Source organism: Falco cherrug, chromosome 4 (genome assembly GCF_023634085.1).
Source record: "Falco cherrug isolate bFalChe1 chromosome 4, bFalChe1.pri, whole genome shotgun sequence".
NCBI classification, from domain to species: Eukaryota; Metazoa; Chordata; class Aves; order Falconiformes; family Falconidae; genus Falco; species Falco cherrug.
Genome location: NC_073700.1, coordinates 102,168,218 through 102,181,752, shown reverse-complemented (window position 1 = coordinate 102,181,752; position 13,535 = coordinate 102,168,218). Strand labels below are relative to the sequence as shown.

The 13,535-nt window shown below is 37.9% G+C and overlaps 1 protein-coding gene across 1 annotated transcript in view; it reads left to right on the top strand.

The window, feature by feature from the left end:
* The first annotated feature begins 454 nt into the window (after positions 1-454).
* Positions 455-13,535, top strand: part of TGFBR2 (transforming growth factor beta receptor 2) — a 130,323-nt gene continuing 117,242 nt past the window's right edge. Inside the window, exon 1 of the mRNA XM_055707831.1 lies at positions 455-536. Within this exon, the coding sequence (XP_055563806.1) occupies positions 470-536 (67 nt within the window). The 5' untranslated portion in view covers positions 455-469. The remainder of the gene's footprint in view (positions 537-13,535) is intronic.

Here is a 13,535-nt window from a genome sequence, read left to right as displayed (position 1 = left end):
GAAACTAGGACAACAACCTGTTTTCTGGTTCATGATATGCAAAGTTTTTGTAAACCAAAAAAAAAAATAAATCCATATTTTATATATATATATATTATTTTATTTTTTTTTTAATGGTTGGACTTTCCAGTGGAATACAGCTGTGTGTTCAGTTTCTTCTGTACTTAGGACGATAGCATCTGATAAATGGAGAGAGCAAGAAAGGCAAATGATTGCCCTTCAGTCTCACCTCAGAACCCCTAGCCAGTGTCTGAAACATGAGTCTGTTACTCTACTAACATTTACAGGACTTAATGCAATATTTGGCATTATAATAGCTTAGTTTGAATAGTCAGTTTCAGATGTTTATTGTAACACTTGTGGAAAGCTGTCAGTTGACATCTCTGTACAGTGACATCTTCTGCTAATTGGTCCACAGAAAATTTGCACCAGCTGATGTGAGGTCTCTGCAGTTGGAACCACCACCCTGATGAACTGCCTAAGGGTGCAAGAGGAAGATTCTCATTTCTCTGCCTGTAGCATCACTGGGATTAAAGGTACTGATAGTCACCATTGTGTAAAAATCTTCAGTGTGGATAAAAGGAGAACAATGCACTAAAACAAAAAGTACCAGAAATGGTATATGCCTTAACAAACCTGCTTTTTAAGTGAAAGCAGTTTGGCTTCAGTGTGAACAGTAGTAAATTATAGCACAAGACCCCTACAAGAATGTTGTAGTTAGCAGAAAAGTATTTGTACATGGATTTTTAAAGCCCAGGGAATTCAGAGTTAAGATTAAATTCACAAGCCATTGAACACATGAAAGTTGGAAAATTCATAGTTAAGGTCCACAGACTTACTTGGCTCATTCCCATAGATAAAAGCATCCTCCCAAAATTATTTTTTATCTGTATTGTGTTAAACAGTCTTTTTGATCAAGCATTTTTAAATTACTTCAAGAAGTCAGCAAATCTGAAAAAAAGTTTTTACTTGTACTTCCACAGAAAATCCAGGAAGGGATCAGAATGTGTGTGTGTGTGTATTTTTGGATGGCTTTTTGCTGTCCCTGAGCTGCTAATGAGCTAAAATTAGAATGTCAGGATGGGCTGCTGGGAACTAATCACTAATAAACTGGTTCTGTGCGTTTAGTTCTGACTGATATGTCCATTGAATCATGGTGTATCTTGCTTTTTTGTAATGTTTTGCTGTGAGATGGCAAAAACTGAGGAAGAAATGTGGGCTTTCTTTTTTGTCTCATAAATTCTGAAAAAATGCCTGTCTTCGGATTCCTTTAAGGCACAGAATTTTGTAATAATTATAAAATTCTCTTTTCTACGTAAATAGAAGCTTAGGGGAATTTATACCTTAGCCCTTGCTTTGAAGCTCTTGACTTGGAGGTGTGGAGGAGTAGGGTGGCAAATTTTAGAATGAGGGCAAAATTAGTGACGATCATGAAAACTGTAGATGAGGCATTATTAATGCATAGTTTCCAGGAGTATATATGAATCTATTATGTGTATTGAAAATACAACTGTTATCATTGCATAAATAATTTATGCATTTAGCGGTGAGTTTTCCATTTCCAATTCCTGTGTGTTGTTTGAGTTACTAAGCCTGTACCTCTCATACAAATCCCAAAATAACAGAGGCACTGCAGAGTTCAGAGCAGAGCTTCCAGAAGCTTAAACAATGTCAAACTTCACTGATGCCCTTTCCAGTAATGTGGATCCTGCTACCTTTGCTTCTGGATACAAGTCAAATATAGATGCCTGTAGAAGTTATGCAAAAATACATTACTAGTGTTTGTTTTTAATCCTCTTTGTGACCTGGACAGCTTATGAACAAATTTGGAAGCTTAATTAAAATGATGCATTGAAACTTGTCACTAGATTTGAACACAGAGTGAAGAGGTAGTGACACTTTTGATTTGAAAACAAAGCAAGTTGGGAATTAGAGTGAAAAATAAAATCCTCTCTTTATGTGATGGTTCCCAGGGATTAAAATGAGCACACAGTGAAAATGTTTGGAGAAGTCTCCATTTTCCATTACTCCTGCTTGTGTATTGCAAACATTATTATAGGAGAACAGCAGGTAATGGCTCTAGGAAACAAATGGTTCACAGTTTTCTAAGCTCGCATCAGAGTATCTGTTGCACTGCTGCTTGGTTGGTGAAGATGACCAAAGTGGTTTTAATAGCTCACAGAGATAACACTGTTTTGGTTTAGAATCAGCACAGAGTCATTCCCTGCTTATCTACAACAAGCATCTGTTTTAAGATTACAGTACTTTCTATAGAGCTGCAAAAATGTGTTGACATGTTGTGAGTTAAAAGGAGACAGAGCTCACAGTGCACCAGCACAAGATACTGCTCCTAACAAAGCCCAAAGCAAAGCTTGCTGTGACTTTCTATGTGAAGGATTTAGTCCCAGCTTACGAAACAAATACCATGAAAAGACAAGGAAGATAATATAAGGGCTGTGTAATAACCAAGTCATGAATCAAGTCACTAAGAACAAAGAGTCAGCCCCTGACCCTGGCCAGTCAGCCAGCCAACTGTTTGCCTGGAGGGAAGCAGTTCTTACCTGGGTTAAAGCCAAGACAGCCTTCTCCCGTGCCACTCCTTTTGAGGAAAAGGAAATGTAGATGTCAGTGTTAAGCTCTGTAGCCTCCATAACGAAGTGAAAGCAGGCACATCATGATGCAGTTTCTTTGGCTGTGAGAGCGTATACAAAGATGACCCACAACCACCAGGTGCTTGAGATTGTCTTCCAGATGTATCTATGTATTCATACTCTTTTTTTCTAAAACAGGGATTTCTTATGTAATGTCATCAACTTAACATATGCAGAAACATGCATACACAGAGTTTACTATATGCTGAGGAAGGAAACATTCATTTTGTACTCTGTAATATCCAAGATCAACAATCATCATCTACTGCAGTTATAAATACCAGTTAAGGTTTTCCACTGTCTGATACCAGCTAGGACCTCCCATGCTTACCTTTCTACTGACATATTGCAATGCAATTTCTCTTTCTCTTGTGACATTGTAACAGAGTTAAGGTGTTGAACTGGCTAAAAGTAATCTTCAGGAGAAGGTTGTTGTTGTTGTTCATAAAACTCCAGGTTAAATTTCATAGCATTTAAGAGCCTGGTAATTCTTCTGTATTATTCCTATATATAGTTCCATATCCCATCAGCTCTATAGTTTACATTTCCATTTTTTTTAATCTTAAGGTCCAAAAAGACAACTGGGAGTGCAGGGAAAAATTCTCAGAGAAATTGTGTTTACCTCTTTTGGAGGGTTGTAGGAATATTGGAGAGATTTAGTAGTGCCTTTCAATCAATGCAGAAATAATCATCTTAGCATGATCAAATTTGATTATGTGCATATTTATTGTTGTATGATTTGAGACTGGGTATCTGCAGAGACATTTTGTAGGAGGTAAGCAGTAATGTGCCCTTTGTTAATAGGCTGTGTAATTTACATGGATCAGTTTCAGTGCGATTAAATAGGAAGCTGCTAGCAAATACTACCTGCCAGTTGTAGTTTTATCACATAAACATGCATAGTACAGAGATAACAGAAATCTCCTATATTTTTCTTTCTTTAGTCTTAAAGCCTAAAGATATTGAAAATAAAATCCCCCCCAAAATGCACTGTAACCTTTTTCCTGTTCACAACTGACTAATTTCTTCTCCCCCCAGCCAGGCCTAGATGAGCTACCTAGTTATGCGTTATTTATCCCTTGGACTGTATTCCATGTGAGCCTTAAGACCCTCTTGTCCTTTTCCTCTTATGACTGAGGGTCTATGAAGACTGATGCATCTTGAAGAGAAGAACTGACAAAGTAGGACCTGCCGGTAGCTTGGCAGGTTGCTGCTGAGCAATCTGTGTCTCAGGCATCAGTGCTACACCCAGGAACTACCTTCACTTGTGATTCCCCTTTTGTTGTAGTTGGGAGTAATGGCTGCTCCTCAGGTTTTGGTACCTCCAATGAGGCAAGTTTGGCTTCCTGTGGTGAAGAGTGAATGAATGAGTATAAAGAGACACAGTTATGGTTGATGGCAGCCACATGAATAGTGGCTTTTCTGGTGATTGCGGCCCCAGTCATGGTTTCTGAAATGCCTGACACAGAGTAAGTATCCTCATTATTTTCCTGTACAGGAAACAAAAGCTTTTTTCCTCCATAAGTGATAGAGAGGAACATAATTGAGAGAGATTAACATATTCTTTGACTGAAGTTGGGGGAAAAATGTCGTGAATAAGATTTCCTTATTACTTTCTTGGCTGAAAATCTACACAAGAAAATACCTTGACTTCATTCAGGCTTGCAAAATACTAGGTGCTCTTACTGAGGCTGCTACAAATGTTCTGTGAGACTTTCACGTTCTGATAAAGCAGTACAGATGTGAGGAAAGCAGACCATGTCCATCAGCAATATGACAGAAAGGGGGGGGGGGGGGGGGGCGGCGGCAGTGTTTGGTTCCTTGAGGTTTGTTTCATATCAGTCTAGGGGTTCCACAGTCCTCCTGATGTGTCTGTGATGACTAACTATATAATCTAAAGTTTTAAGCAACTTAGCATATGGAATGGCAGACCTCTTACAGAAGGATGACCAGCAATATATAAAACCCATCTTAAATATGTTGTTTGAATCAAAACCACTTGCATCTAAGTGTTAGCTGGATAATACAGCAAACTGCTGCTCTCTGCAAGTGTTAAACCAACCCTAGGAAATCTTGCACTGTTATGAAATGTTGTGATTTATATTGGTTATTAAGAAATATTAAAAATCTCCAACTATGCAAAAGTGCACTATAGCTGGAGGGGATCTGGAGATACTCATATAGTGAAGTGATCCTTTATGAGAAAAGCTCTTCTTTACTTGACAGCTGTGTTATTCACCCTATGGTATGCTTCCAAAATATTTCAAGTTGTGGATTAGTTGCACTGTTTTAATTACTAAATGCAGGCTTTTTTAATCAACCATGCTTCTAATGCCTGAGGAATTTTCCCAATCCTCTGGTAAATGTTAAATCTTTGTTAGCAAAAGGCATTTAAAGAATAGCTCAGTAGTCTGAGGGGCTAAAGAAAACCCATATAAAACAAAGATATATTTTCATTTTTCTAGTTCTGCATATGAAAAAAATGCTGATATGCCATAAACTATGTAGACTTCTGCCATTTTTCTAACCCTTGAGGAATGCAGTACAGAATGGACACTTGTTCTGTTACTAAAACTTCTTTTCAGCCTCACAAAGACTTGGCTTCCCAACCTGATGAAAACATTCTTAGGAGTTTATATATAGCACTGATTCTTTGAGCAGTATTGTTTGGTGACAATAATAACATTATTGTTTTAGTTTCTCAAAAGCTGTCTTCACAGTAGTAGTTGAATGGTAGCAGACTAAATGCCACAGTATGGTCCTATCTGTTGTACCATTTTCTTCTGCACTTATGGATATAGAAGATGCAGGTGGTGGTTTCACTAACCAAATGTAATTGTTTTGTAATATCCATAGGCATGAAAGTATTACTGCATGAAATACACCTTCACAAAATGTAAATACAGCTTTGTGCTATGTAAAATAGAATGAAAACAGTGGGTTTTGGAGCAAACTCCCAGCTGGTATTGATTAACTCAGTTTTGTTGAAGTCTTTCTCTTGTCATATACCACCATATGGTTTAAGGAAAATATTTTGGCACAGTCGTTTTATCCTGGCCCAGGATTCATCCACCTAGAGAATTTGACAGCGTCTTCAGTGATATGAAGTCAATATAGAAGTTGAGCACTTTTCCCCCCAAACTGTCAGGGTGCTCTCATTTAGTAGTGGACTTCTTTTCACTGCAGTTTATACAATAGAGTATTTGAAGTGCTTTTAAGGATTATTTTTTCCAAACATTAAAGGCACTCTGGAAGCTTAGACTTAGATAGGTAAGCAAAGAGAGTTCTTGACTTGCTCAAGCAGTTTAACTGCATATTTGCTTGGTATATGTTTGTGGTAACATAACTCACTCATGTAACAGTAATTCATAGATCAGGAGATCTCTAGGTTTCTAATTTACTGTTTAGCACCCATTCTTGTAAAGCGGCCATTTTGCCTACAGTTGTGAGAAAACCCCATTCTCCCAACCCCAGTTTTAGATTATGCTCAGAGGTGTAGCATAACCTCATGTAATTGATACAGTCCCTTGTGACATGTTATAAGAGACCAGCTGGTAAAAGTGGAATAATGAAGAAATGTAAGTAGCTGTTGATGTCAAGATAGGACTGATATGAATGTCATGCTCTGGCCAAATCCCAAATTAGAGCACAAAACACAGTCAGCTGAGATAGGTATGGTTTGAAGCAGCTTTCAAAATGTTAGCATCCTGTAGTGATGTGCAAAAAAAATCACTAGCTCACCAACTTTCAGAGGGACTGAGGATTCTCAGCACCTCTGAATGAGGCCCCTTCCTGAAGAATAATTCAGGGTGAAGTCAGAATGCATGAGGAAAGCTACTTTGCAGAAATCCCTCAGCAAGAACAGTGGTGCAGTTTACATCAGGCTCAGCCATACTTTCTCAGAAATCAAATTAAGTTAAAACCCAGGCTTTTGAGGATGTGGTCACATTCTTACAGCATTGCTCCAGAAACATTCAGACAAATCATATTGATAAAAAATGAGTTGTTCTTGCTTGATTGTGCTGAAAGATACAGGATGTGCACTGGCTAAAAATCACTGTAAGATGCTTAACACACTTGACCTCTTGGGAACAGAGCTATACTTGTATGTACAGCTGGTCAAAATTCCTTTTTTATAAATGTTGACTTGAGCATAAAAATATTGGAGCTTCTTGTCCAGAATATTCTCGGAAGGAGGGGAGAATTTGTTATTTAAAAGAAGAAAAGTTTTCTTAAAACTTTTTCTTAATAAAAGCTATGTTCTAAAAAAATGCATTCTACCCCTCCTCCCCTCCCCACCCCCCACGCACCCCCCCGCCCCCCATTTGCAAACATTCCTGGTTAATTAAAAATTCACTTTTTATCTTTGCTTTTGCTTTTTTATGGTGTTCTGACTTGGAACACACTAAGTTCCTTGCCTATCCTAGTGATAATATTACCAGCAGTGCAAGTTAGAGCAGCCCACTGAGGGCAGTAACTTCTGCTACTTTTCACTTAGTGTTTAGAAACAACCCTGAGACCCAGAATGGTTGATGTTTTGCAGCTTCTTTGGCCTCACTCCTGTGACAGTCTTCTAAGGGAGCAACTTGAAGCTTCATGTGCAAGTTTAGCATCCGTCTTGCATTATGCAATATTCTCTAGGAGGCTGCTGAGAGTCTCTTATATTGTTGAACAAGTTCAAAATATGACCCATGATGTTTGATGGCAATCTGAGTATGAGTGAGCTCAAGAACATTACTTGGAGTTCAGAAATGTTTTCACTTTGAGTTCAACAAATGCAGGCTCTGTCTCTTTAACACTCACTTTGTTCAAACTACCAAATGTTAGACAGTTTCTAATTTGGTACTAAATTGATCTTGTCCGTGGAAATAACCAAGAGCTTAACATGTTCAAATAGGACCTATCTTCCAGAGGTAAAACCTTGTAAGCATCAAAGAAATGAAACTCTAAGTCAGCTGTGGAGTACCGAAAGAGCAACTTACTGATGTAAATGTTATTTGCCACACTGCTCCATTTCCAACTAGAATAAGATGGCCACAAAAGGGCAGAAAGATATTTAAAAGGGATGTTGGAACAGATACTCTTTTTCAGATGGAAGAGCCATGTGAATGGCCAGGCACCTAAAGCTGCATTCTTGTGGCCAAGGGGAGGGGAGAATACAAAAGCACCTTAGGGCAAAGAGCAGTCTCCATTTAGCGGCAGTTTATAAAGGAAAAGCTTTTTAGATGCTCTTATTGTTAGAATGGTGGAAATAAGTGAGAGTGTTGAGATTAATATAGACCAGCTTCAGAAAGTTTCATCTGATGTTGAGATGGTAAGGTTAGCTGGAAGAACCTAGCAAGCCTATATTTCAATAGAAAAATACCTATGTAGTTTTGAAAAACTGGTCATTCACTTTGATTTAATAAAACTGTGTAGTTACCTCAGCTCTGCAGTCAGTAGTGAGATACGGTGGACTCAGTAATGTGCTTAGGAATAAAGCTGGCTTTCACCACAAACAGTTGGTACCATCGTGAACATGACGTGTCTCTGTTCATGTTGGTCATAACTAAGTGAATTTTTCTCATTCAGTTTGGTAGAGGAGACAAGGAGAAAGTAGATGGAGATGATGTCAAAGTACAAAATTATGAAGATGACCTTAAGCATCTGTGTGTTCATTTTCTCTCCCTGTCACACAAATGTCAAAAATCTGAAAGAACAGGAATAGACTGAGATAGGGAGGGGAAGGCAGAAGGCAACTGCACATATATTCCTAAAGAAAATCAGCACGTTGAAGACAACTTGAGAAAATTTGATTTCAAATGATGTTGATAACTTGAGAAAATTCAATTTCAACTGATGTTGAAATCCTTATTTGTATTTTTTTTTTATAGTCAAGCAATTGCTTTGTCTTCCTTATTCAAAAGCTATAAAAACCACTGAGTTTATTAATTGAGACTGGGAAAAAAAATCAAGAAAAAATAAAAAACTTCACCCTCAAACTGTTATATTGTCCACAGGTGACCTAGTGTAAATCCTCAAAAAACTCCAGTTTGACATACAACATGGCAGAGAAATAAACAGAATTAAATACAAGAATTCTCCAGTTCTAATGTGCCTTTAAGGGAATATTGCTCAAGTTATGCAACTCATTACCTTTTCTGTGTAATTGAAGAAGTATTTACCTACTTCAAAGGAATTTATGAATTGGATCCTGAGTCTGATTTTATGGTTGTGTAAATGGTAATTTTACCAATGAACATTTTGGCTGCTAAAAGGACAGATGAAAAAGTTGTTTTTTTCAAAATAGAGACTCTTGCAGGTGCAAAGCAGGAAGCATTAGTATTTCCTTAATAATTTTTGACACCACATAAAATTATATATAATGCCCATCTCTCTAGATTCCCCAGCCACTATTAATAATAATGATACAAATAAAAGCTGTTTTGTTTTGTCATGTTTGGAATCAGTAAATTGGGCTGTTAGCTCCATCTAGAAATTTTAAATATATATAACCTTAGTGTAGCAATATTGCTTTTGCTCTACCTTGACAATACTGTCTGGAATTGAAAGAGAATTTGCCTAGAAATGCAATGCGAAGACATCAAAACAGAAGTCTGCATCTAATTAACAAGAATTAATGTGACGAGGTACTGAGTTCCTTATCTGGAAGGGAATAGCAAAACTTCTGCTGACCTGGAGGATGGCTTCAGACATCTGTCCATGTCTGGCAAATTAGAAATAAAAAAAAGATAATTCAACACATCCTCAAGCCTTAACAGTCCGAACTACCAGATCCTTGTCAATTTGCTGCTTTCTGTCTTTCCTGCAAACTTTTTTTTCCTTCTGGTTCTTTGTTGCCAACCATGCTTGCTTTTCTATGCCTGTTCTTTAGACATTTAGGATGGCATAAAAGGAAGACAACTACTCTGTGCTTGGAGGAGAGAGCTGTGTGTCTTGAAATGTTTTGCTTCAGATATATGATAGTCATTGCTCTGCCTCAAAGATTACTTTTGCTGTTGTTAGAACTGCTTTCTCCCTGGTGTCTTGGTATATTCCCTCTTGATGAAAATGTTAAAATTTGAAATTTAAAATGCTTCATTGCCCCAGACTTCCTGCCACTGGCATAGGAGGGAAGACAGTGTCAGTAAACCTGGTGCTTTTTTCAGTCAGGCTTTTTCAGCAAATCCAAACAAAATCAATAGGTCTCAATATAAAAAACTTCACAAGATTGCCAATTCCATCTCAAATCAATCTCAGTGCTAAAGGAAATTATTTGATTGCTTAGCACATTATAAATTGTTATGAAGTATATTTGCAAAAGTTCGTAACTTCTGATGTATTTAGGAGCAAAAGTGATGGCCACAGTTCCCTTCCCTGCTTTTACTCCCTAATAGATAATCTAGTGCTACCAGACTGTGCTGTGCTGGCAGTCCTGGTACAGGATGGGTCCAGGCAGTTGTGCCATGACTTCAAGGAAAATAGGAGTCTACTCTAAAATTTTTTTAATCAAGAAGTTCAAAATGAAGATGAACAAAATAGAATCCCTTTCTCACACAAGCAGTTCAAATGCAGCTGATGGTTGCTTCACTTTTTGAGTTCTGAATCTCTTACACCATTGACCTTGATTAGGGATGTGAAAGCTTAATACCTTTCAAACAGCTGCAACTTCTGCCCTTACGTCAGAAGATAAAAATATTCTGCTCCTTGTGTCTAATGCTGCCTGGTTACAGTAAAATCAGTGCTGAAATTAGGGATTCTGTTTTTCAGGTTACTAAAAATAAAAAATCTGATAAAATTACATCAGTTTTCTAAAGTCAAAATAAACACACTTGCATGGCAGAAAGTGACACATTTCCTTTAAAAGGTTTTTCTGGAATTCACCTTCTGTTCACACTGTCTGCCACACAGCATATACATCTCTTCCTGTTCATGTTATCTGTGGTTCACATGTGCATGGATAAAAGTAGTATCTTAAACAGCTTTTTATTTGTGTGCTAAACTCCACGTAGGACCATATGTACCAAATCCTAAATGAAGTAATGGCAAAGTTTGCATGTGTTTTCCTCCTGCCTTTCTGTCTGTCTTGTAAACCAGCTATTTTTGCTCAGGTTTACCTGGCTACCATTCAAATCATCAAGCAGAAACTAGTTTTCTAAGGATTTACAAAGTACTAACCATTTTTGGTACTAGACACTAAGGATTCACTGATTATACCACTAATTAAACAGAAATCTCTCTCCGAGATCTGTAAATAATTTGTTTTGTTATATGCCTGGTACAGTCTCTTTTTTTAGAAGAAAAGAATTGGAGTTTCTTCTAAATGCTACAAAGTCAAGGATAGAAAATACAATTAAAAAATGACATTTTAATCATAATTGCTCTTTCAGATATGGTATGTAAAAGAAAAGATATATTTAGTAATGGATCACTTAACAGAAAGGCTTAAAATGTCATTGCTAACTGTGTTTTCTACCTTTGCTTTGTGTGTAGATAACCACCTGTTCCATTTGCCACCTACATACTGATAGAACTTTAAGCTCCCTTCTCCAGGTGAAGGGATAATCCAGTGGATAGACTGAAATTTGAATTTGATGAGCAGCTTTGCCGTGGACCTGCATCTGATGACTTGCTGCAAATCCCGTATTGCCATATACAAGCAAAAGGCAGTAAATGCTCCAAAGTTTACATCATTTCTGGTGGTGTCTGGCTTGTGCAGACTTACCAGTCCTAGTTGGCTTTGTAGAACACCTTACATAGAGACAGCCACTTCGAAATGGGAGAATATTCTGTCTGGGGAATCAGGCTAACTCAAGTCTGAAGTAAAACACACAAAATTACTTGCACAGGATCCTCAGTATCAACTGCTTGGTCTGCCTTTATTCCACTGTGCTTAGTGTGATTGACTCCTGGCTATGTTTCAGCATTTCATTTCCCTGACTGTATGTGCCATCTGCTTGCTAGATCAATCCTGAGATTTCACCTGAAATGGAATAACTAGGTCTCTTTCTGGACAAAATTAACAGCTACATAGGGTCTGAACAAAGATCATTTCACTGGTCGGGAGGGTCCTCTGGTATTGATCCTCCAACCAGGATGGTCATCCACTGCCATTCCAGAAAGCATCATATTGGCACATGACCTCCTGCAGTAACATAGAGAGATTAATGTTTAGAGAACCTTTAAAAGGTTTTTAAGATGTCTCAACCCAAAAAAGGGACTACAAGGGACCTGAAGGAGAGGCGGGATCTTTGTAACAATATTCCTCAAGATCTCCCACATGAGACAGGAGAGTTCATCACTATGAGATATTGGTCACCTACAGGGATGTAGAGTGGCTTAGTCTAGAGGAGTCTGAAAACAGCAGTGTTTCACACTAAATGTGTTCTGTTCTAAGGTCTGAGGAGGGAAACTGCCATGTTGAGGACAGGACAGACAAGTATTGTGCATAGCATGAGCCATGTGCTAGAAATGCCTTTGACAGAGGAAAAATGGAGGTGTATGAAACAGCTGTGGAGCCAGGGTTTGCCTTAAGTGCCGTGCAGTGTGGAATTGACTGACAGGTGCTGACTGTGGCAAGGCAAAAGCAGTGACAACATGAGCTGCTCTGGGCCCCTCGGCAAAAGCAGTGGGCTCATCCACAAGGTGGAAATCACAAAAAGAGGAAACTTACATGTTTTTGTTCCCCAGTGATAGAATGATCATTTCACTGTCAAGTGGGTTGTGAAGTGAATAATTCATAGGCACTTAGACATTATAAAAGAGAGTTGTGTAAGCAAGTACTAGCTACACAGTTGATACCCATTGGCCCTTGGGTCGGCAAGACAGGTGTTTTAAATGTTCTGCTAAACAAGGATGGATTTAAGCAAAAGCATAAGGTCAGAGTCCCCATTTTGGTACTTTTTTCTCTTTATTTTGGCTCTAACTACATCTGTTGCACTGCATCATCCTGCTAAACACATTTGAACAGTCAGGGCAACACTTCTTAAAAAAAGCCGGTTGTCATTTCAGAATAATTTCCTGACAGGAATGAAGCTAAATTGGTTATAATTTTTCTTTTAGGGAACATCAGCATTTGGCAAATAAGGATGCATAAAAATAATTGAATATAATATACATTTTGCTAAAGCAGGCTTGAATAGTTCCTGCACTAAATTACATATGTGGATCCCACTGTTTCATGTGAGTTCATCTCAGCAGGGATGACTATGGAAATGCAAATTTACACTGCTGTTGAGTCCTTGCAGATTTTACTTTGTGTGTCAATAATTCGCTTAAGGATCTTGGAATGGTTTGCTTTCTTTCTTAACATTTAACAATTCAAACATTCTGCTCTCCAAATTAGATAAAATTATTTAAATTATAATGGTCTTTTCAGTGTCTGCCCTGGGCCTCTTCTTGCTTGCTGCAGGAGGTTCTAGGTTTCCCTGTTTCTCCTTTGTGCAATGTATGAGTATGTCCACCACTTCATCTAAAATATGGAGGGGACTTTTTCCAGTAGTCCTTCAAAAAACAAAAAACAAAATGTTCATTTCTTATATAATTTGTTTTACCAAAACCAGAGACAACCCATATTAGAATATTGCTGTTCATGCAAAATCCTAGTTATTCTGCCAACTGTCATTTTTACAAAGCTTCCTTCAAAACCACTGCAAGCTATGCCAATGTAATGACTGATGAAGCATTCCCTGTATGGAGGTGTTAGATATCTTGTTAGACTGACTGATGGAATTGTTAAAAGATAGCCAAGTTTTTGCCTGTGCAAGCTTTTTTCACCTTGTCTCACACTATCACAGCCATATTGAATGCAAGTCTGTAACTATCTAAAACTAGCAAACTCCTAATTGCATTAATCCTTTTACTAAAGAAGCAGCAGCAAATGATGAAGACTAGTCTGCTAAAAGT